The sequence below is a fragment of the Gadus chalcogrammus genome, chromosome 22, assembly GCF_026213295.1.
Source record: "Gadus chalcogrammus isolate NIFS_2021 chromosome 22, NIFS_Gcha_1.0, whole genome shotgun sequence".
Classification (NCBI taxonomy): domain Eukaryota; kingdom Metazoa; phylum Chordata; class Actinopteri; order Gadiformes; family Gadidae; genus Gadus; species Gadus chalcogrammus.
Genome location: NC_079433.1, coordinates 19469865 through 19494486, shown reverse-complemented (window position 1 = coordinate 19494486; position 24622 = coordinate 19469865). Strand labels below are relative to the sequence as shown.

General features: G+C 49.2%; 3 protein-coding genes across 3 annotated transcripts; 2 read left to right on the top strand and 1 right to left on the bottom strand.

The window, feature by feature from the left end:
- The first annotated feature begins 2 nt into the window (after window positions 1–2).
- Window positions 3–6398, top strand: klhl7 (kelch-like family member 7). Its single transcript, XM_056582405.1, has 12 exons — window positions 3–495; window positions 681–783; window positions 929–1022; window positions 1566–1690; window positions 2080–2255; window positions 2669–2843; window positions 3187–3329; window positions 3568–3808; window positions 4227–4428; window positions 4781–4878; window positions 5097–5280; window positions 5550–6398. Exons 1-12 carry the CDS (start codon window positions 364–366, stop codon window positions 5761–5763), a joined length of 1887 nt encoding a protein of 628 aa, XP_056438380.1. The 5' UTR covers window positions 3–363; the 3' UTR covers window positions 5764–6398.
- On the bottom strand, window positions 5861–10350 carry aste1b (asteroid homolog 1b). The gene is given in 8 exon segments (XM_056582407.1): window positions 5861–7135; window positions 7398–7590; window positions 7704–7935; window positions 8081–8344; window positions 8346–9154; window positions 9336–9602; window positions 9694–9944; window positions 10134–10350. Coding segments are annotated over 7 exon segments (2283 nt in total). The 5' UTR covers window positions 9932–9944; window positions 10134–10350; the 3' UTR covers window positions 5861–6855.
- smarcc1b (SWI/SNF related, matrix associated, actin dependent regulator of chromatin, subfamily c, member 1b) lies at window positions 9501–20632 on the top strand. Its single transcript, XM_056582404.1, has 27 exons — window positions 9501–10858; window positions 11204–11323; window positions 11437–11522; window positions 11671–11752; window positions 11864–11956; window positions 12048–12120; window positions 12344–12413; window positions 12498–12573; window positions 13069–13194; window positions 13339–13421; window positions 13533–13639; window positions 13789–13848; window positions 14028–14056; window positions 14213–14328; window positions 14537–14608; window positions 14940–15053; window positions 15430–15583; window positions 15867–15977; window positions 16072–16131; window positions 16808–17066; window positions 17342–17404; window positions 17793–17839; window positions 17937–18045; window positions 18282–18412; window positions 19168–19302; window positions 19490–19622; window positions 19883–20632. Exons 1-27 carry the CDS (start codon window positions 10682–10684, stop codon window positions 19969–19971), a joined length of 2775 nt encoding a protein of 924 aa, XP_056438379.1. The 5' UTR covers window positions 9501–10681; the 3' UTR covers window positions 19972–20632.
- Window positions 20633–24622: the final 3990 nt, after the last annotated feature.

The following is a 24622-nucleotide window of genomic DNA, read 5'->3' as shown; positions in this document are numbered from 1 at the left end:
GGGCAATCGTTTATTTATTTAAAACTACAACCACAGAAGAAGACACAAAACCAATAAGGAACAAGAGAAAAAAAATCAATACATCTTAATTCAAATAATTCAACACACACATCTTTGAAAACAACTGGAGAATACAATTAAAACAAACAGTGTCAGAGATCCGTTGAACACCATCTCTGACACCAGTTCAACGATGGTCTGGTGAGGACTGCAGAGGACCCTTATCTGCCATAGCATCAACGTTAGCTCTGCTAGTCTTGCAGGCGTTGCTGAGTTGTTTTCGGTTCAAACGCAACAACTACAGATATCTACATTGGTTGGTGTGAACACGACCGTTTTCCACTTTGCCGAATCCAGCTCGAAATGACGGGGGCGGTGGCTTCTCCACAGAAAGCTTCGTGCACCAGGAAGAACAACGAGAGGAAATGTGCAATCAAAGAGGAGTACAGGCAGCTTTCTAGCATGCTGGGAGTTATGAACAACCTGAGAAAGCAGGTGTGTGTGTGTGTGTGTGTGTGTGTGTGTGTGTGTGTGTGTGTGTGTGTGTGTGTGTGTGTGTGTGTGTGTGTGTGTGTGTGTGTGTGTGTGTGTGTGTGTGTGTGTGTGTGTGTGTGTGTGTGTGAGCCACATATATGCTTGATTGTGCTAAACTCAATAAACCATTTACATTTTCTCAAAAGGGTACCCTCTGTGATGTGATCCTGGTCGTTCAGGGAAAACATTTCCATGCTCATAGAGTTGTGCTTGCTGCTGCCAGCCACTACTTCAACCTCATGTTCACCAGTAAGCCCCACACACACACACACACACACACACACACACACACACACACACACACACACACACACACACACACACACACACACACACACACACACAACGCTGCATGTTGGGGTCATATCCCTTCAACCTGTCTTTCCTCCACCAGCCAGCATGCTCGAGTCCCTGTCCAAAGAGGTGGAGCTGCGCAGCGCAGAGCCGGAGATCATTGAGATGCTGGTGGAGTTTGTCTACACAGCCCGGTAAGAGGCGAGACCGCAGGTGTTGAGCTGCAAGATGTATTGTTACCGCGGTTGTATGCATACAGTTCATAATGGCAGCGGATGACCCTGTTGGTGCTTAAGGTAATAAGACCAGTTTCTGCTTTATATATGTTGGTGGGAATACATCAGCTAAAATGGTCTGTTTAACCCTTGCTGGGATGTTTATCTTATAGAAGGCAGTTCACCCCACACTGGCAGTTTTCTTTTTCAAAGAGACTAATGAGAATAGGAACAAAGGAGCTATAGCAATACGCTCAGGGTTATCAGTTCAGCGAATGCTTTGTTAGTTCATATCATCAAGTTGGTTCTCAATTTAACATTAGCAATAACAACAAGTTAGCTTTCAGGGCAACTCTGGACTAAAGAAATGCCCCAGTGCTAAGAGTTTTTATTCTAACATTTAAACCCAACCTGTGTGTGTGTGTGTGTGTGTGTGTGTGTGTGTGTGTGTGTGTGTGTGTGTGTGTGTGTGTGTGTGTGTGTGTGTGTGTGTGTGTGTGTGTGTGTGTGTGTGTGTTTTAGGATCTCTGTAAACAGCAGTAACGTCCAGTCCCTGCTGGATGCAGCCAACCAGTACCAGATTGAGCCGGTGAAGAAGATGTGTATTGAGTTCCTCAAAGGACAGGTCGACGCCACAAACTGCTTAGGTGAGAGAGTGAGTGAATGAGTGGAGTCCAGGGATGGTTATGTAGCCCAGTATAAAGGTAGACTCCAAAATTGGACTGAACCTTTGAAACATTAATTGTCCTAATTTCATGTGTTTGAATAGTAGCAAGTCGTTTTCTGAGGTGTCAATGAGGTGAAGTTGTACTTCAGTGCAGGGGTGGGCAGTACAACGTTTAGAAAGTTTTGAGACTCTCGCGTATAGAGCCTTTATCACCTCTATTATTTAGGTTGGGGCTCTGGTTAAATCAACCTATGATCTGATATCCATCTCCCCAGATGATAAGTAAATTCTTCCGAATTTGGTGGGTCCCTGTTGCCGCGGGTGAGGGCTTGTTTGACCTGGTCCCCCTCCCTCCCTCCCTTGTGGCAGGTATCTCTGCCCTAGCGGCGTGCATGGACTGCCCCGACCTGAAGGGGGCGGCGGAGGACTTTGTGCAGATCCACTTCACGGAGGTCTACAAGCTGGACGAGTTCCTGCAGCTGGACGTGGCGCAGCTCACCCACCTGCTGCAACTGGACCAGCTCACCGTGCGCGCCGAGGCGCAGGTGACGCGCACGCACACACACACGCGCATGCACGGACGCACGCCTGCAGATACCTACACATACAGACAATGAAATGCATGCACACACACATTTACGTAACAAATTTCAAACATTTCAATAAACATATTGAAATGTTGAAATTTAGAGCATACCACATACAGGCTGTACTGTGTGTATATTTTACAGAGAATAAACCAAAGGATGATCATCAACCAAATTCATGTAGATGTTTGAGTGCATTGAATAGAATGGCGTACAACGTGTGTGTGTGTGTGTGTGTGTGTGTGTGTGTGTGTGTGTGTGTGTGTGTGTGTGTGTGTGTGTGTGTGTGTGTGTGTGTGTGTGTGTGTGTGTGTGTGTGTGTGTGTGTGTGTGTGTGTGTGTGTGTGTGTGTGTGTTCTGCATGCGTGCAGATCTACGACGCGGCGATGCGCTGGCTGAAGTACGACGCGTGCAACAGGCAGCGTCACATGGTGAAGGTGCTGGGCTGCGTGCGCTTCCCGCTCGTCTCCAAGACCTTCCTGTCCAAGACGGTGCAGGCGGAGCCGCTCATCCAGGACAACCCTCAGTGCCTGAAGATGGTCATCGGTGAGTCACACACTTTCACGTGCACACACGCTCCATGCAAATTAACAATATTACATTTTGAGAACTTTGTCAATCCAAGCTGTATGACGGGGACGAGGTAGTGAGGTTGGTTAGTGGGGGGGGTTTGAAACCGATATAAAAAGGTTCCGGGTTTGAACCCCATCAACCGCAGTTTACCCTTGGCCTTCCTTGAGCAAGATGCCTAACCTCTCAATGATGAAATCCTTGATCAAAGCCTCTACCAAATGATAATGAATGCATTGGAGTGGGAATGATGCTGTGATGATGTCCTATGCCTCCTTTTGACGTCCCCGCCGCTCTCCGTCGTGGCGTGATTCCCTAGGCGGGATGCGCTACCACCTGCTGTCCCTGGAGGACCGGGAGGACCTGGGGGAGAGCAGCCGGTCGCGGCGCAAGAAACACGACTACCGCATTGCCCTGTTCGGGGGCTCGCAGCCGCAGTCCTGCCGCTACTTCAACCCCAAGGTAGCAGCACACACCGTACTAACTCACTCACTTTGGATTTTAAAACCTGTGTCATCCTATTGCATTGTGTTAGTAGATTTTGTCAATCCCACTGTTCTGTACTATACTGTTGTAAATACTGGTGGTCAATGGACAATTCTACGGAACCAGTGTTGCTAGTGTAAGGGCCAGATAAGGTCCTTTTGAAAATGGCCGCCATTGACGATGTGTGTGTCTCTGTCTGTGTGTCTTCGGCCAGGACTCGAGCTGGACAGACATACGGTGCCCGTTTGAGAAGCGCCGCGACGCCACGGTGGTTTTCTGGGACAACGTGGTCTACATCCTGGGCGGCTCGCAGCTCTTCCCCATCAAGAGGATGGACTGCTACAACGTGCTGAAGGACAGCTGGTACTCCAAGCTGGGGCCGCCCACGTCACGGGACAGCCTGGCCGCCTGCGCCTCCCAGGGCAAGATCTACACCTCTGGAGGCTCCGAAGTGGGTGAGCTCCGCGGGCCGGCTTTCATTTGATGGTTTCTTCCGTTGGACAAAACCCTCCCTCCGGAACAAAGGGTGCCATTTTTTTTGTTAGTGTGAACAGGTGGATGCAGTAAATACACCCATTTAAAGTACACAGCTTCCTTTGAATTTTGTCTATGTATTCATGGTCGCATGGTCTTTGTCTCATCCAGTCATCCCTTTTTAATTTGAGAAAAGTGTGTTCAAATTCTGTGTTAAATTAAGGGATCAAGCCATCGCAGATTGCCGGGAATTCACAACAACTCACCGTAATCAAATGATGTCACTATAATGCAACAGCAATAATACTGCGGTTCACTGTGGTCGCTCCAGCCCTTGTAAGGAACACACCTAAAGCCATGTCATACCACGCCCTGACGTCTCTCCCTCCCCCGCGGCAGGCAGCTCGGCGCTGGACCTGTTTGAGTGCTACGACACGCGCACCGAGACGTGGAAGGTGAAGGCCAGCATGCTGATGGCGCGCTGCAGCCACGGCTCAGCCGAGGCCAGCGGCCTCATCTACGTCTGCGGCGGCACCAGGGGCAACAACGTCTCGGGCCGTATTCTCAACAACTGCGAGGTTTACGACCCCAGCACGCAGCAGTGAGTGCGGTGCTCGCCGATGACGGGTGCATTTGATTGGCTGATCGGTTCATACCTCCCTCGTGCTCCCTCAGTCCTCGGTTACCTCTCCATGTTTGATCATGTCAATATCAGTGGGAGATCCATTGCAGCAACAAGCAGAACAAGTACAAATATAAATTGCATCGATCATGATTTCTTCATAAGGAGAATATAATTAATTTCTGGGCGGAGTAGGATAGTGACGTGAAAAGGTTCTGGGTTCGATCCCGAAGGACAGCCACGTAGCTGTATGCATCCTTGAGGAAAACCACTAGCACCTCCCTCCCTCTTGTTTGACATTTACCTGAATCCCTCCCCCGTCTCCCCTCAGATGGAGGGAGCTGTGTGGGATGATAGAGTCCAGGAAGAACCACGGCCTGGTGGTGGTCAACCACCGCCTCTACGCCATCGGAGGCCAGGGAGCCGCGGGTAAGAACCATAACCACCTGACTTCATCAAGTGCTCAACAGCCGATAGGAAACACGGTTAAATGATGGTAAACAGACTTAACAGTAGGGCGGAACATAGCGGCCGCTGCCTATCGGTGGTCACTGTAGAGGTCGATCGCGGTAAAGAACCTGTGCGTTCGTTGAATATGGAATGGGTCCATGCATGTGTGTCTCGCCTCACGGCTGACATGTCCCCAGGCGGGCTGGACTCGGTGGAGTACTACGACATCGCCAGCAACGAGTGGTGCGCTGCCGCGCCCATGCCCTGGCGGGGTCTGACGGTCAAGTGCGCGGCGGTGGGCGACATCATTTACGTCCTGGCGGGCTTCCAAGGGGTGGGGCGGCTCGGGCACGTCCTGGAGTACCACACCGAGAGCGACAGGTGAGAGGACGCCGACGGGATCCACTCCACTACAGTCTTAGTCACCAGGAATTGTAAACGCCACAGAGAAGAATAAGGTCTTAAGAGTATGCTAAGACACATTTGACGTGTGGGAGGGTCCCCCCAGCATACCCAGTGGACTGTGCAAACTGGTAGTCAGATCTATCCATTACCTATGGATGGCCTAATCCCCATCACAACCGTATAGTCAACGGTAAGATAAGTTGTACTAAGTGTGTGTGTGTGTGTGTGTGTGTGTGTCCGTCCAGGTGGGTGACGTACACATCGGTGCGGGCGTTCCCCGTCACCAGCTGCCTCATCTGCGTGGTGGACACGTGCGGAGTGAACGAAGAAGAGGACATGGACCTCGTAGACTCCCAGACCCACGCTGGTGCCAAGGCCCCCGCTCCCCCGGCAGCATCGTCCTCGCTCTCATCCGAGGAGAGGACGCCCAACCCCGGGGCCACTCCTGCACTACGTTAGCGATACCTTTTTCCAAGCATGATTTGGATTAATGTCGTTTTCCAGAGTGTCAGTTAGTGAATCACGGTGGTGTGGTGTCAGGGTACTGAGGAGTGCGGCTTCTCCTTTATGATCCTTGTTTTAACTCACATGAGGGAAGTACTTTGGAAACTTGTAAATCGTTATTTTAAGTAGATTTTTATTTTTGGACTGAAACTGAATTAGGCATTACATTTTCCTTTTTGCTTATAACTTTATTGGTATTGAGATTGAAGCATTTTGTCTTTTTATAAGTCATGTAAACTCAGCTGTGAATGTGCTGTTTGCTGCTTTTTGGTTGTAGTCTATACATATAATCGTCGTCAGGATTCTATAATACTATATTTTCATGGTTTTACGTTTTTTTTTGGTTATTTGGCAGTGTATTCAAAGTGCATTCCTACACCCTCCTAACCAAAACTGGAGGGAGGGATGGTGTGATGGAGACCTGTTTAACAGATTGCTGCACAATAGATTTTTTTAATTAAAAACATTAAAGATACAAACAATGAAAGTGTTTTTGTTGAAGAAATGTCTAAGGCAGACACAAAACAACATGCAAAGATATCACGTTAAAATGTATTCATGATTGTTTTTGTTTGGGTTAAAAAAAGCACCACTTTACCTTAAGTCTGTCAAAGCTAAAATTACTTCTCATAAGGTGCTCGGTAGCACAATTACAATAGCTGCGATGAAACTTGAGTAAATGCAATTGATCATCCCTTTTCCAAGTATATCTATGTATATCATTTTATAATTTTATTGTTATGTCTTCTGAGACATATGCCATGATAAGGTACAGATTCAGAAAGAACGTGTTGTTATGAAGATCGTGACTTCACCATGACTTTGAAATGAATGCTGCCTGAAAGCAAATAGCAGACCAAACTGCTATAGCGCAGCACCTTTTAAAGATGAAAAGCAGGACGTACTGTTACGGAAAATCCTTAGCATAGCATTATAAAAACATTGGAATGTTCTGCCTCTTAAAAACATGTTCAGCTCGGGCTTGTGGTACAAAATTCTCTCTTGTGTCTTGCTCAGGGACAGGCCGACCCACCTATTCCAGAACACCTATTCAAAATCTTCATCGGTCATCAAGAAAGCAAACCTGTTGCTTAAGTCTGTCTCCCCTTCGCCTCCTCCGCCCCTGCCTCTTCCTCCACGTCGCCTCCGGTTTCTCTTCGCCCCTCCACCTGACGATTCCGGCGTTATAGAGCTGCAGTTCCTCACTGCGTCCAGCAGAGTGCAGTAGAGCTTCCCGGAGAGGGGACCTCCACCCAGTAGGGATTCAGTAGATCGGCCTGCGCTCAGATTCTTGAGCAGGCCGTGCACCAGCGAACCGCTGAACAACCTGGGAGACGAGTGAAGACACCAGGGGCTGTCAAATATGTATTGGAACAAGCAGTTACAGTTAACCCCCACTCCCCAGAAGGGTCTAGTCAATGAACACGTCTTCCCATCACCCTTCATACTGAAACGTACTCATAAACTCCAATGAAGGACCAGGCTTGTCCTTCAGGCAAGGCCTAACATTACATCATCGCTTCGGAAGCAGATTACACAGATTTTATAAGCTTCTGAAACCGAATACTGTACCAGTGTGAGTGTCTCACCAAGTCATATGGGCCTGGGGAAGGGGCTGCAACAACAGGTGATTGAGGCATGACGCGCTCCAGAGACAAGCCTGCCATTGGCAGTAACCATGAGCTGCTCCGATATCTAAGCCCCGCCTCTCCCCTGGCCTCACGCGCAGCCTGTCCAGACGGCCCCAGACGCCTCGCTCTGATGCCCAGTTCAACTGAGGGACTGGTGGCAAGACACAGTGGGAAACAGGAATAAACTGAGTGACTCTTCATCAGAGCCAGATAAGTCTGATGTGTTGCTGAACACAGGAACTCTGACTTAAGATAAAGACTTACTCGAAAAATGGTTGGCAGTGGCTCCAGATTGGTTGTTGCAGGCCACTTCTCCGTGGACCATGCCCAGAATCAGAGCTTGAAGCTGGGGCAGCGAGGGAGACGGACTGGCCTCTCGAAACCAGAACATGGTCGCTCCCACTGCCAGCCAGAGATTTGGTGAAACAGAGGCCAAGGCAGAATCATTGACCCCAAGGATATCCAGAAGGAATTTTCTTCGAACTGGCAATGGAGCCTGAAAGGGACATAAAGGTTATCACCACGGTGTTCTAGAAGAAATAAAGGCAACATTTGGGCAAACTGGACCAACAAATCAGTCAAATGATTATGATCAAAATGACCCATGTTATATGTAAGGATCACTTTGTTGCTATGGTTACCTGGACAAGGGAATCAAGAGGCAAGGCCTGACTAGATGGTAGTAGCTCCACCTGGTTCCTCTTAAGGTTAAGATGCTGCCGGTTATACTCCTCCACACAGATGGGGGCAGTAGAGCCCTCGGCCAGAGCCGTTCCCCCACTGCTGCCCTGCCCGCCGTCCACTCCATCTTTAGCTACACTCTTCTGTTCCTGTGAACCGTGGTCCTGAACCCTACCCACCTCCACCTCTACCACGTTCTCCTCGACCTCTCCCTGTCCCACCTCTATCACTCTGGCCGGGACTTTCCTGAGCTAGGGCAATACCTCCCGGGCCTACAACCATCTGACCGCCTCTTCCTAGGTCCGAGGTGTCTGCTCCCTTCTGAGCCGTCCTCCAAAGCAACAGCCCATATATGGCCTGGCGTATGGCTCGGGAGCAGTCGTGGCAGCTCGCTTGCTTGCTATTCTCCACCTGTGGATAGAGCAAGACCCTGCGCATCACCACCACATCCCACACCGAGGGGGACAAGAGCCCACCAGCCGCCGCCAAGCCCAGGCACTCTGGCAGAGGAGCGGTCAGAGTCGCCATGGCACCTGGAGCGATCTTTCCTCCAGAGAACCACGCGGCAAGGGAGCTCTCGGTTTGAATGCAGTACTCCTGCATGGCTGTCCACAGCCGGGAGCTAGCTTGACCCATGGTGGTCTCCTGCTTCCTACCCCCTCCTCCGTCTCCAGGTCTCCCCGATTCCCCCAGTAGTCTGCTGATCTCTCCCAGGGCCTCTCTCGGGCCTGGAAAAGAAGAGAGCCAGCAGAGGAGGCCTTCGATGCGGGTCGAAGACGGCTTCCCCGGCCACCTGCCACCTTTCGTGCCGTCCAACCCGCTCAGATCCAGCATGGCAAAGAGCGTCTCGGCGCATCTGGGTGTGCCGTAGTCGTTCCCGCTCAGCACGGCACACAGCGGCAGCAGCTGGTGGTTCAGGCCTCGGAAACGGCGGCACAGCAGCTGGGTGGTGTAGCAGCGCGTGGAGATCCACTGGTGAGGAGATCTACCGTTGACGTTGGTCCAGTTGAAGAAGCGAAAAGGCAGGTAGCCACCTGAAAGTGAGGAATAGGGATACACGTCTATGGTACAGGGTGACATTATGAAAAACATTGTTTTGTGTCCCATAAAACATGAAAAACAATAGATAATGGTTTCTCCATATACAGGTGAATATGTTTTAATATAGCATAAGGCCAACATTGGTTGTTAGGCCTACATTCTGCCACTACTCACCAGGCAGGTCGAAAATAAAAAAGTCACTGTCATTGGTCAGAACCGGGCAGTTCCATTGGTGGGCCAAGCAGGCAATCTCCCAATCGGCTTCGGCCGGGCACTGGACCAAAGGAACACCCCTCTGGGTGAGGACCTGAATGAAGACATCCCTAGTCAAGTAGGGGAGAACGGATCCGTGGCGACCGTGGGAGAGACAGTCTGCCTCCTTGATCTTGGACTGCAGACGCGCTCGCAGTGTAGAGAATTTTTTGTCACTAGGATCCATACCTGAAAAAGTCATGAACGCTAAAATGTAGAACCTTAAATATGTTTGTGGGTAAATATATGTGATTTGATGTAACTGGCTACTGGTTCCTACCTCCATCCAACACCACAAAGGGTTGGATGTTGCAAGCCGCTAAGGCTGAGAAAAACTGGTGAAGCAGAGTGGAGAAGGCATCATAGTCGCCCCCGTGCTGCTGGTCCAAGCTATGGTTAAAGTAAAGGCGAAAATACAGACTGCAGCCATCGATGATCAAGACGCTGTCTCTCAACTTTACGTCCTGGAAGAACTGTGTGTTCCCCTCCACGTAGGTGGTTAGGCCATGCACGCCCATGTGATCACCCGTTCTAGAAACATAAAATAGGAACAGTTATTATTAGCAGTGGTGCACATGGGCACTAGGTATTTGGCTTCCCTTGCAGGACCGCAACGTTAGAGCACACCATGCTCCGTTTTATAGCATGTGTGCCCCCATGATTCTTCCTAACGCGACAAAAGATGGGTGCAGCGATAAATGGGGAAGTAGATCTACTGACCTGGAAAATACCCTTTCCCCTGACTTGAAATGGAAAATCTACCACATGTAATATCATGGGCGGAAACTTGCAGACACACGATCTCAAAGTACATTACTGCATGTTTATAATTGAATAGTTTAGCGTATGATAGGAGAAAATATAGTAGTATAAATCAGCTACTCTGCCTCCCATAACTGTCCCTCCTTTTGGGTTTCTGTTTCTGCTTATGTTTACATTGGTCTATGACATTTTGTATTACAACTTCCTCACTTATGTCCCTTCAAAGTAAAGTTAGAACTTAAGAATAAAAACATTTGTAAATCAATATTTTCTCACAAATGTATTTACTATAGTAATCAGGTACATTTTTATCAATCAACACTTTGAATACTTACAATCCATCATCATGACACACCCTTCATGGCAAACCCTTCCTTGATTTTGGGGATACTGTTATTTTGAAATCCAAAACCCGTCTCGCGAGAACGTGGCTCGACTACGCACCAGCTAGCAAGCGGCGGGCTAGCCAGTTTTGTCTTGCCAATCGAGGACGGCTGTAATTTCTTATGGCTACAATGTCTGGAGGATCTAACTTGGTGATGGCGGGGACGAGTCAGTCCGGCACAGGAGCGAATGCAAACCGAAAAAAAGAAGGGATTATATCTGCTAGGTTCTGGGAAAGCCCGGACACTTTGATCCAATTGGACAACGTAAGACAGTGGATCGGGAAGCATTACAAAAAGGTAGGTAGCCCGGGAGCTAGCTGCCTAGCCGCCCCCTGCTATGAACCAGTGTGTACTGCACGACTGTAAACAAACACTGCCTCCCAAGAAGTTACACGTTATTAGCAGGCTGCATGACGTTGGTTACTTGCTGGTTATACCGAGTGATAATTGGTTCTTGCCTACGTCACTGGAAGCTGATTGTAGATGTTAAATGTAGATCTGCTAATCAATGCTAACCTAAAATAAAGGAAATATTTTAATGACATCAATGTTTGTATGTCCATCGAAAGTAGCACGCATACATATAATCATCTTTGACACATGTCCCATGAACAACATGCATTTGTATCTGTGTATCTTTAGTACGTGCTGGTGGATGCTCCGTCCTGTCAGTCTCTGTCTGCAGTGACCTTACAACTTCTCCAGTTCCACGAGGAGACCTTTGGAAGGCATGCTACAAGCCCTGCTCTAACAAAGCTGCCCGTGAGTCTCCGATTACACCCTGAGCATGTTCTAGTATTTGTTTATTTATTCATTCATTAATTCATTCATTATAACTTCTGTATACTAGTGATGATCCGATTATTTCTTCTCAGGCACAATGCTTTCTTGACCTCCGACCAGGGGGCGGGCTCTGTCACATACTTGGTTGTGCCTACAAATTTAAGGCTGAGCAGGGCTGGTAAGTAGTTAACCTTCAGATCCATATTCTTTATTGTATTCAGTACTGACGATGCTCACTGACCTTTACGCTTACACCTGCACCACACAAATATGAATTATGTTGTGTACTTCTCGTCTTTTTGTTTATTCTCCCTCTTCCCTGTCAGGCGGCGCTTTGACCTGCAGAATTCGTCACGGACAGAGCGCAACGTGGAGATGTTCAGCACCATGGAGAGGGCATTGGTTCAGGTGACCCAACAACACAAGCTGTCAACATGAGTCTACAATTCACCTGGATTAGTTTGCATGAGCCCAGCCTCCTTACATGAGGTTAAACAGTGTTTTCGTTGATGTGGACAGAACAACTGCCTAGCACGGCCTGTGGTTTACCTGGACACCGCGTTGGACCAGGAGCTGGCCAGCAGGCTGAGTAACGTCATCATCAAGCATCAGGTTAGTTGATGCTGACTTGGGTTCAATGATGGCGTATGCCCCCTCTCATTGCCCCAATCCGTCATACTAACAAGAAAAAATCCCGCTTCAGGGCTCAGTAACCGAGGACCGAGCGCTTGCCAGTCATCACCTTTACCCATCAACACCATCATCAACAGACGAAGGTACGGTCACAACTCCGGGTTCATGCTTTAATGTGTGTATGTCAGGTTGCATGTGGATGAAGGCGACAGTAGCTCGCGACAGTAGTCCTGCGTGGTTGCCTCCTCCGTCGCTGTGTGAATGTGTGTTTGAATGGTCGCTTTGGATAAACGCGTCAGCAAAATCCCCTAAAAGTAAATGTAAATTAAGCGTTTTAATAGAAGCTCTTGAAATGTTTCCTCATAGGTGAATGGATGCGTCCGATCATGAAGAGAGACACACATATCCTGGTGCACTGGGGAATGAACCCTGATAGGTAATGCGTACACACATACATACACGCATGGGTACACTGTGAAATGTGTTGTGATCATGGGTCACCTGTGTCCCCATTTAACAGCTATGACAGCTGGCTGCCCCTGGGTGAGGTGGAGAAGGAGGTCGAAGAGCAGCCGCAGTCCGAGAAACCCTGGAGGGTGAGCCCAATCACCACTACACTCACCATCAACACACAATACCCCCCTCTGCATGGGGAAGGCAGTAGCTCAGGAGGTAGAGCAGGTTGACTGGTCACCGGAAGGTTGCTAGTTCCCGGCTCCTCCTAGCGAGTGTCGAGGTGTCCCTGAGCAAGGCGCCTAACCCTGACTGCTGTCCCGAGCTGGCTGTCCCCTTGCATGGTTGAATGAAAGGCGCTTTGGATTAAAGTGTCAACAAAATCCCCTAAATGTAAATGTTGTATAGTGGAGTGTTTGACTCCCAGTCTATACACACTGGGTTCACTGTTAACCTGTAGGAAGCTTGCAAGATGCCTTACGCTGAATGTCATAACAGAGTTAATAGTACACAGGTTTCTGAAGTACACTGCATTTTAACATCAAACGTTGTGCTGCTGTTAAAATATTGATCTACCGTAGCATGTAGTAGCTAGGTGATTTCAAAGTCTGCGTGTTTGTGTGTGTGCGTTCTTCTAGGTCAGTACACGCTGGGTTTTGGACACAGACGTTTACAACGAGTGGATGAACGAGGAGGACTACCATGTGAACGAGAGACACGCCCCCATCATCTTCCGACAGAGGCTCCACCTCCGGGAGGAGCAGGTGGGTTCGAGGCGGTTGAGGATCTTCTCTGAACCACCCTTGTGTATAAAGGCATCCCGATGAAACTGTGGACCAGACATAATAGGAAAATAAATTAGCATGATTATAAATGTAATAAAATGTTTTCCCTCCCTTCCCCGAAAGGATCAGAAGTTAACCCCCCTCAAGAAGAGACGTCGCTCCCCCTCTCCTTCCTCCTCTGAAGGAAGGAAGAAAGGAAAGAAGGGGTGAGAGATGGCGATCACTTCGTCACAGTGGCAGAAACAATGTGATCGTAAGCATTGCTTCTAAAATTCCCTCCGTCCCCTTGGAAGCAATATTTACGTGTGTTTGTGCAGACGGCGGCATGGGCCGCAGGAGGAGGTGCCAGAGGAAGATCTGACCAAAGACATGGAGGACCCCACTCCTGTGCCCAACATGGAGGAGGTGGTCCTGCCCAAGAACGGTGAGTCAAACCCCCCTAAAGAACTCTTTTCTCTGTTCTCTGTTCTGTCCAAGCCGCTCTTCTCCTCCGTCCGCCGTTGCCTCCTGTGTTTCTTGTGTATTTTTTTGGGGGTATTAGTCTCAAAACCTTCTATTCTCTTGCCTCCATAGTGAACTTCAAGAAAGACAGTGAGAACACGCCTGTGAAAGGAGGGACAATGGCCGACCTGGGTGAGAGATGGAAGGAAAATGCACATTGTCTGTGTTCAGGATGTAGATACGGGGTGGTTGCTAACAGCTGTTGGATGTTTAATGAAGACTGTGGTCCAGGGCAGGTGATGGTTAACATTCATCAGTATGCGGTCAGATATATTCATTATGGCTCCTTCTGTCTGCCTGCTCCCTCTCAGATGAGCTGGACGATGACTTCCCTGGACGGGTAAGGAGATATTATGATGACATTTAATGAAGAATAAAAATCTATCTTTGTGTTTATTTTTTACATTCGTTGATGATGATGATGATGATGATGATGATGATGCTTGTGTTATTGATGGTGGTTGTTGTTGTTGTTGTTGTTGACGTATGTGTGCAGGAGGACGAGGATGGTCGAGCAGACGTGTCCCACCTTTCGGACGTTGAAGACAACATCCCTGAGCAGACGCACCACATCATCATCCCGAGCTACACCTCCTGGTTCAACTACAACAGGTCAGTGGAACGCCCTCGTCTGGATCATGGAATCAAAGGACCGGAGAGTTTAGAGTGTGGATCTGTTTTTACATTCAGGATAATGATAGTACTGAAAATGACTTTTGATACACTAATTGGTAGTATATTTAAGTATATGTGCTTATTTAAATATATAATTATCATTATATATTTCTCACTAACCGTCTCCGTCTCTGATCTCCCCCAGTGTCCACCAGATCGAGAAACGAGCTCTCCCAGAGTTCTTCAACGGCAAGAACAAGTCCAAGTCCCCTGAGATGTGAGCGCTCCCAGCCCTCCCTGTAGCACCCCTCGCCCCTCTCCCACACTGTCCTCTCCCAGCCCCCCCTGTAGCACCCGTCTCCCCGATCCCACCCTGTCCTCTCCCAGCCCTCCCTGTAGCACCCCTCGCCCCTCTCCCACACTGTCCGCTCCCAGCCCACACTGTAGCACCCGTGTCCCCTCTCCCACACTGTCCTCTCCCAGCCCTCCCTGTAGCACCCGTCTCCCCTCTCCCACCCTGTCCTCTCCCAGCCCTCTCTGTAGCACCCCTCTCCCCTCTCCCACACTGTCCTCTCCCGGTTGTAACACTATCTCACCCCCACACACAGCTACCTGGCCTACCGCAACTTCATGACGGACACCTACCGCCTGAACCCCCAGGAGTACCTCAGCTCCACCTCCTGCAGACGCAGCCTCACCGGGGACGTCTGTGGCGTCATGAGGTGTGTGTGTGTGTATGTGTGTCATGAATTTGTCATGAAAGAGGATACAGTAGTATGTACAGTATATGAAGTTACACAGTTAATTAAGTTGTGGGGACGGGGTGTGTAGAACCTCTGTACTTGTGTATTTATGTCATTGGCTACAGAAATGTGTGGCGCACTCTGCGGTTGAGGATCAGTCGCGAATACCATATGTATATCGTATATCATATAAATATAAGTTAAGAAGATGCAGTGTGTATAGTCAGTTACGCGGCAGCTTAAGTGTGTGTGTGTGTGTGTGTGTGTGTGTGTGTGTGTGTGTGTGTGTGTGTGTGTGTGTGTGTGTGTGTGTGTGTGTGTGTGTGTGTGTGTGTGTGTGTGTGTGTGTGTGCAGGGTCCACTCCCTGTTGGAACAGTGGGGCTTGATCAACTACCAGGTGGACGCCGAGAGCAGACCCCTCCCCATGGGGCCCCCGCCCACCCCCCACTTCAACGTGCTGTCGGACACGCCCTCCGGCCTGGCCCCGCTGCAGCACAAGCCCCTGCAGGCACGGCCTCGCCCCCCTGACCTCGGTCTCGGCTTGAAGGGTTCTTTCTGCTTTATCTTTGACTGGATTTTTTCTTATAATAATAATAATTATTCTCTCTCTCTCTCTCTCTCCGACTCCTTCTCTCTGTCTCTGTGTCTCTTTCAACTCTCTCCCTTTCATCTCTCTGTCACTATCTGTGTCAGTCTCTCTGTCTCTGTCTCTGTCTCTGTCTCTGTCTCTGTCTCTGTCTCTCTCTGTCTCTCTCTGTCTGTGTCTGTCTCTCTCTATGTCTCTCTCTTAGGTCTCAGCCTCCCAGCATATGCTCTTCTTCCCAGAGAGGATCAGAGATAAGCCCACCGACAGCCAGAACTTTGGCCTCCGCAACGACATCTACGCCCGGAAGCACCCTAAGGTGCCACACCGGGGCTCCCACATTATGAAATCAAATGTATTTATTTCCCCAAAAAAATGCTAACCGCACCTTCTGTCTTCTCTCTGTACTTCAGAGTAAAGGAGCGAGCGCAGGAAGGGAATGGGCCGAGCAAGAGACCCTCTTGTTACTAGAGGTGAGCTCCTTCCTGTCCCACTGACATCTTTGTTTTTGGTCCCACACTGTGGCGCCATCTCAATCCAAATCTCCCCATGTGACCCGTTCATCTTTAATTGGCACTATGCAGCAGCACACACATGTATACCTTGTACTCGCATATTCTACCCTTATTCTAACTTTTTTTAACTATCCAACACGCTGGTTACCTTATCGATTACAAAACCTGGAATGACGTTTACATTTTTAACAGAGAGAGACCAGTGCCAAGCACTAACAGTCGCAAGTTTTACCCATACTCTGTATACAACAAAGATAGCTAGGATAAGATGCTACACAATGCTAAGTACTATAACTAAGTATGACATACAATAAGTGCGTAAAAAGTGCCAGAACATACAACATACAATAAATGCGTACATTAAGTGCCAGGATGTACAACATACAATAAATGCGTACATTAAGTGCCAGGATGTACAACATACAATAAGTGCGTACATTAAGTGCCAGGACGTACAACATAAAGTGAGTAGGAGGGGTGGGAGGGGATGGCTATGCAGAGTGACCAGTGCCCTCCTTCTAATGCGTTGCCACAGAGGGACCCTTCATTGGAGGACCCAGGTATCTCTTGTGTGTCCGTCCCATGGGGTGGATTGGCGGTGAGGACCACAGAGTAACCCCCCCTATCCTCCCAGGCCCTGGAGGTGTACCGGGACGACTGGAACAAGGTGTCGGAGCACGTGGGCTCCAGGACCCAGGACGAGTGCATCCTGCACTTCCTGCGGCTGCCCATCGAGGACCCCTACCTGGAGGACTCCTCCGCCTCGCTGGGGCCCCTGGCCTTCCAGCCTGTGCCCTTCAACCAATCGGAGAACCCCGTCATGAGCACGGTGGCCTTCCTGGCGTCCGTGGTGGACCCCCGCGTGGCGTCGGCTGCAGCCCGGGCCGCTCTAGGTGTGTGTGTGTGTGTGTGTGTGTGTGTGTGTGTGTGTGTGTGTGTGTGTGTGTGTGTGTGTGTGTGTGTGTGTGTGTGTGTGTGTGTGTGTGTGTGTGTGTGTGTGTGTGTGTGTGTGTGTGTGTGTGTGTGTGTGTGAGAGAGCCCGCCTGTTTGTGTGTGTGAGAGTGACCCCGTGTGTGGGTTGACAATGTATGTGTGTGGTAGTATGGAGGGTATCTACTACAGAACGTCTGTGTTTCTAACGGTCTGATTCCCTGGTGTGTGTGTACAGAGGAGTTCTCCAGAGTGCAGGAAGAGTCTGTGGAGAAAGCCGCCATCCAGCTCGACAAGACAGGTAGGGCCGGGACCGCAAACGATGGAACGGATCCATACATATCATTATTATTATTATACAACAGATATTAATATTAACCGTTACGTTATAAACAAAAGCCCATTCACATCAGTCAAACTGTAATCGTGATTTAAAAAAAAATATTAATTTTAAGTATTTTAAAGATTAAATGTGTTACTAGGTTCTCTGTACATTTGTTCATGGGATTATCTTATTTTGGTTCTGAAGCAAGCATTAACCCATAGCTACTCTACTTACCCAACTACTCACCCTCTCTCTCTCTCTCTCTCTCTCTCTCTGACTCTGACTCTCTCTCTCTCTCTCTCTCTGACTCTCTCTGACTCTGACTCTGACTCTGACTCTCTCTCTCTCTCTCTCTCTCTCTTAGAACCTCTGGACGGTGAGAAGAAGGATATCCGCCCCAGCGCCCTTCAGGTAAGCAGTCAACACAACAGGACATGGTAGCAGCTGAGCCACGGCTGGTTGGAGGGCTGAGTGACCGCCGGCCGGGCCTGACGCTGTGTTTCCCCAGGCACCAGGCGGACTGGACGGGCTGAAGGGCGAGCCCAGCGGGGGGCCCGCCGAGGACAGCCGGGTGAAGACCGAGAATGCCAACAGCATACTCCCGGAGGAGAGAGATGGTGCGTGTGCGTGTGTCAGAACTGCATGTCTCTGCCCTCTATATCGCCTCACAGTCTATTTACTGGGATCTCTCTTATTCTCTCTCTGTCCATCAATGTCTCTCTCTCTCTCTCTCTCTCTCTCTCTCTCTCTCTCTCTCTCTCTCTCTCTCTCTCTCTCTCTCTTAATTTGTATCTCTTTCTTTCTGTTTGTCCTGTATTCCTTCATGCCCCCCCCCCCCCTTGCTGTGCACCAGACAGGGGGGATGATGAAGACAGGGGTGGGGAGGGCCTCCAGCAGAGTGGAGGGATGGAGCTGGAGCTGGTGGAGAGCAGCGTTGCCACGGCAGCAGCGGCCGCCCTATCGTCGGCAGCCACCAAGGCCAAGGTAAGGCCCCCCTTCTCCACACGACCTATCACAGAGAACGGTGTTGATGGTATTTTTTATACATGATCTATCAGCCTCTGGTCAGTGCTGGATAAATCGTTTGCCCTCTTCATAACCTCTACTCCTCAAATCCCTTGCCTTGTTGACAAGACGTTGACATAATGGGGACTATAATTGATGGTCCAGTGAAGCTCAGTTTGGCAATAAGTGTGTCAGAGATGGCAGTTAGATTCCCACTGGGGCCTCCCAGCATTGGGGGTCGTGAGATGCTTCAAAAAGCATCCCCTTAATGGAATGCAATGTCATTTTATTTATTCATCCACTAAATGGCATTTGTAACAATGACCGCCACTGTAACTTCTTTTTTCTTTTACTCTCACAATCAGCCTCGGTAAAATATACGCCTTGAGCATGTGTTTTCTGTGTTTGCAAATACTAATTGCTGGTCGACAGTATTATTTGCCCGGTGTTGATAAGGTTGGGTTTGTAAAGGCAGAGGTGGCCCGTTATTGAAAAATACTAGTATTCAAACAATCAGATGGTATGAATGTACTGTCAATTGGCAATAGCAAAGCAGGCCATCGTCAGGGTTAAGCTTTCCCTATTGAAGGACACCCTGTGTGTGTGTGTGTGTGTGTGTGTGTGTGTGTGTGTGTGTGTGTGTGTGTGTGTGTGTGTGTGTGTGTGTGTGTGTGTGTGTGTGTGTGTGTGTGTGTGTGTGTGTGTGTGTGTGTGTGTGTGTGTGTGTGTGCCAGCACCTGGCGGCGGTGGAGGAGCGTAAGATCAAGTCCCTGGTGGCGCTGCTGGTGGAGACGCAGATGAAGAAGCTGGAGATCAAGCTGAGGCACTTTGAGGAGCTGGAGACCATCATGGACCGCGAGAAGGAGGCGGTGAGTACCGAGCGCTCGCCCCCCGCCCTCACGCGTCCGCCGCGCTCCAGTCCTCCGCCATGTTCTCCTAAATCACAACTTGTGACGGGCAGGCCGTGAATGTTTTGCGTTTTGGAGGTTTAAGTGTGTGTGTGTGTGTCAAACTCACCGATGAGCATTGACCACTCCCCCTGTGTGCGCTGTGCAGTTGGAGCAGCAGCGGCAGCAGCTGCTGTCGGAGAGGCAGACGTTCCACGCCGAGCAGCTGAAGCACGCAGAGCTGAGGGTCCGCCAGCAGAGGGAGACACCGGCGCAGCCCGGGTTCACCATGCAGCACTCGGGTGGGGATGACACACACTCACGCACCCACTGAGGCCACCGGGTTCAATCCTTTATTTGAAGTCATCTTTGATCGACACGCTTGGACGCCTGGTCCTTGGTGACGTTATCTGAAGTCACTGCGAGGCCCTTTGCTTTTAAGGCTCTGCTGATTGACTCAATAGTTAGGAAATGGTCAGTATTCATCCTTGGGGCGGGATCACACCACTGAAGGCTAAGTGATTGACACTGGATTCCCCTCCTCCCCCTCCTCCTCTCTCAGGCTTGTCTGTGCCCGGTAGGATGATGCCAGGCGGGGGGAACAGCCAACCAACAGGTCCCCGGCAGCCAGGGGCCCCCAACGGCATGTAGGGGTCTCCTCTCCTGAGTCTTCATAGGTTTTTAAACGGCGCCTTCGGCTTTTTAACCCCGACCTTCCACCTCCGCCACTTCTCCTGTGAACTGAACCGGGCAGACACAAGCGGCGTGTTCCACATGTTGTTCCGCTGTTTTTGATACATCTGACCATTTTGTCTGGTTTTGTGGTGATTCTGAAGTTGTGTATATAGATGTGGGTGTGTGAAGATGTGTTGCCCATTTATTTGTATTTTTTTGTCTCTGTACTGTTACATAGCTGTCCAGACTGTTGATAGAGAACGACAGAATCTGGCCACACATTTGGGAAAATCTTCAATTAGTAGAACGACGCATTGCCTTAAGCGCTCACAAGGGGGCAGTGCACTCAACTTTACAGCCTGCCATTGTGAGAATAAGGACGCCACAGCAGGGGATCAGAAACCCACACATTTTCACTGGCAGAATTTTTGGGTTTGTGTTTTGACTGATAAGTGCTAAACATTTCTGTGGAGAGGCAGGGCGGTGGAGGAGAACTAACAATCAGCTCTGCTCATTAAAATTGTTTTATATGAAACCAATTTCTCTTTGTGCCAATGATTATCATTTGAAGTGTGTGAGAATGGGGTTTGGTTCGTTAGCCAAGTCGCCAACTAAAGATGTAGGAGAACTCAAGGAAAAGAAAAATGATTGATGAGTGGATCGTACGTAGAGTGTGGCTAGAGTTCTGAACCACTAGATTTGTGTGTATTAATTCGTTCCTGTAACTATATAAGACTCATTTAAAAAGACCAATGAAGGTTTAGAAAGAGGCACATCGCTGTGATTTCAGGTTAATATTCGATTGCACAACATAATAGCTGAAAAGGGACAACTTTATTGCTGATTGGTATCATTGGTATCATCATCTGGACATTTACAAATAATTCCTACTATTAGACAAGTGATAATCGATAAGTGATCGAGTGATCGGAAATAAATTGCCCCCAATGAGCTATTGAGACTAAACATATAATAAATGTATCCTAATCTAATCATTCCTATAAACGATATTGGCTTTTGTCCTAATATAAAATAAATTGACTACAATAAGTGTGATGGGTCATTGTCACAAGACAAGCACTTCATCAGTTAAAGACCCCTTTAAGCGGAAGCCCTGTGGCGTTTTCTCATGTGACCATGCTGGCCACCCCCTCCCCGCTGACGACATGGCCCGAGAAGATTATTTCTCAAGCAAGTGGCACTTTCCAGGTTTGAGGCAAAGGCCAGCTTGGGGAATGGCTCTAACCCCCTGACCAATGCTGGCCAGGGCCTCCTGAAAGTCTGCGGCATGGGCGAGGAGTGGATGGAGAAACAATGCATCAACATTTGACGAGGACCATCTCCATCAACTGAAGGTGGGGTGCATCGCAGAGGCCAAGGGGCATGACCTTGAATTACAACAGCCCTTGGCATATGGAGATGGCTGTAAATGCCGAGCCCCCGCAGCGAGTGCCATCTGATAGTCCCCGTTACAGAGGTCCAGCTGAACCTCCTGATAGTCCCCGTTACAGAGGTCCTGCTGAACCTCCTGATAGTCCCCGTTACAGAGGTCCAGCTGAACCTCCTGTCCCCGTTACAGAGGTCCAGCTGAACCTCCTGTCCCTGTTACAGAGGTCCAGCTGAACCTCCTGTCCCTGTTACAGAGGCCCAGCGGAACCTCCTGTCCCCGTTACAGAGGTCCAGCTGAACCTCCTGTCCCTGTTACAGAGGCCCAGCGGAACCTCCTGTCCCCGTTACAGAGGTCCAGCTGAACCTCCTGTCCCTGTTACAGAGGTCCAGCTGAACCTCCTGCCCCCATTACAGAGGCCCAGCTGAACCTCCTGTCCCCGTTACAGAGGTCCAGCTGAACCTCCTGTCCCTGTTACAGAGGTCCAGCTGAACCTCCTGTCCCTGTTACAGAGGTCCAGCTGAACCTCCTGCCCTGTTACAGAGGTCCAGCTGAACCTCCTGTCCCTGTTACAGAGGTCCAGCGAGCTGAACCACCTGCGCCCGGTGATGTCGTCCACGGCATCGTCAATACGAGGAAGCGGGTCAGAGTCCTTATGGGTAACAGCATTCAGCCAGCGGTTGTCCACGCAGAAACGCACGCTTCTGTCTGTCTTGCGGCCCAGAATAGCCGGTGCAGCCAGAGGACTACTGAAGGGCTTGATGAATCACGCCTCCGCCATCTTCAGGCTCTTCTGCTCAGCACCTGCTCACTCCGCCCTGAGGGCAGACAACGGGCACGGAGACGGACGGGGTGCGCGTCACCAGTGTCAATCTCATGATGCACCGAGGTGGTCTGGGTGCAGTGCTGGTCCTCTCTGTGAAGATGTTTGGTGATGTTGTCATGTCAGGGTTTCGTGGCTCCTTCGGTGGCTGTTTCTGGGTGGAGAAGAGACCGTCACTCCTCCACTGAAGGTGCTCTAGTAACGCTGGCCGGGTACTGGCGGAGAAGTCAGGGTGAGGGAAGGTCGTTGCAGCTGGTGGGGGGGTCACTGGGAGGGCCAGCTGGTGGGGTGGTCACTGGGAGGGCCTGCTGGTGGTGGGGTGGTCACTGGGAGGGCCAGCTGGTGGTGTGGTCACTTGGAGGGCCAGCTGGTGGTGGGGTGGTCACTGGGAGGACCAGCTGGTGGGGGGGTGGTCACTGGGAGGACCAGCTGGTGGTGGGGTGGTCACTGGGAGGACCAGCTGGTGGTGGGGGGGTCACTGGGAGGGCGAGCTGGTGGGGAGGTCACTGGGAGGGCGAACTGGTGGTGTGGTCACTGTGAGGGGCAGCTGTCTTGCAAGAAGAATATCGACCTACCACCTGCAGTATCCCCAGTACCCTCACGTAACTGTAAGATAATCGGTTTATTAGGGGTTCAAGCCAACAGGTTGGATCCCTATTGTTTTTGTAGTGTTTTTTATTATACTACCCGCCTTGAAAGTGGGACCACAGCCCAAACCGTAAATGGTGCACACACGCCAATCGCAGGACTAGATCCAGGTCCGGCACCGCTACTCAGATAACAAAATCCAGACACGCCGGTCCCTAGGTGGCGCTATATCAAGGAATACGCGTTTGGGGCTATAACTCCCACACCGAACCTCACACAGTCCAAAACGTTATACACACAGATTCACTGGAGTCTGCTGCATATTTTGGCATCGGCCACGCCCATTTGCGTCTATGAATCTTTTTCGCAAAATCGCGAAAACCGCTAAACTGCCTTTTCGCAACTCCTCCCACATTTATTTTGTACGATCGACACCAAACTTTGCACACGACATCTTCAGACGCACACAAAAACAAAAAAATTCAAGACTTTTTTGATCCGACCGTCGACGACGAAACGTTAGCATTTTGAATATTTGTTTATTGTTTCACGTTTCAAATCAAAAATCCCAAAAAATCAAAAATTAGACATCGGATCGAGTCCAAATTTTACACACATGTTGGTGCTAACCTTAATGTCGTTCAGTAAAAATTTCCCACATTTCTTGTCCGATCGACACCAAACTTTGCACACGACATCTTCAGATCCACACAAAAAAATAAATTTCAAGACTTTTTTGATCCGACCGTCGACGACGAAACGTTAGTGTTTTGAATATTTGTTTATTGTTTCACGTTTCAATTCAAAAATCCCAAAAAATCAAAAATTAGACATCGGATCGAGTCCAAATTTTACACACATGTTGGTGCTAACCTTAATGTCGTTCGGTAAAAAAATCGGAAAAATTCGCCATTAGGGGGCGCAATAAACGAGGAAATTGTATATCTTCTACAAAATTTCGCCATTTTCGGAAAAATTCGCCATTAGGGGGCGCAATAAACGAGGAAATTGTATATCTTCTACAAAATTTCGCCATTAGGGGCCGCCATAAACGAGGAAATTGTTAATCTCCTAACTGGCCAAAGGAATGTTCTGAAAACGTGTTTGGGGATATAACTCCCACACCGAACCTCCCACAGTCAAAACCTTTATATCCACAGGTTCACGCTAGCGTTTTGAACACATGCTTCGCGTTGTGCCGGCGAAATGCACATCTCTTGGACCCCTGCATAACTGCTCGCAGTTCTAGTTCACACTGTTCCTGCTGGTTTTACTTTTGGTTTCTGTTTGCCAATTTCCTATAGGGAAAAACTCATTCCTGTTAACTATATCAGTTTACTAATTATCTTGCAGCTCAATAAGGATTCATTTGAAATCGTAGGGCAGTTTCACAATTTCATAACTTAAAGTGTCAGGCTCCTAAACACACAAATGTGAGACTACGTCTTCAAACTCATTGGGGCCATTCCTAAAAGCTAACCAAGTCAACCCCTTATCTAAATTATTCTAACAAATATTTACTATAGTTAACACTTAGTTAAATTTTAATGTTAATTAAAATTTAATTTAATGTTATTTCCTTCCTGGCACCGTTTGTTGCTTGAAACTTATATTCAACACATTGACATGTGTGTAGAGCCGCCTTCATCCTGAGTGACATGATGGTTCAGTAAGGAAGCCTATTTATTTCCAGAACTTCCATGACAGGTCATTTCTTTGTGAGGGGCCAGACATGAATATGTAAAGTCTTCCAAAGCCAAGTTGTCTTGTAAATGGCTAAGTATCGCCTTCCTCTGTAATGTGAATTATTGATGTAATATGTTCATGAA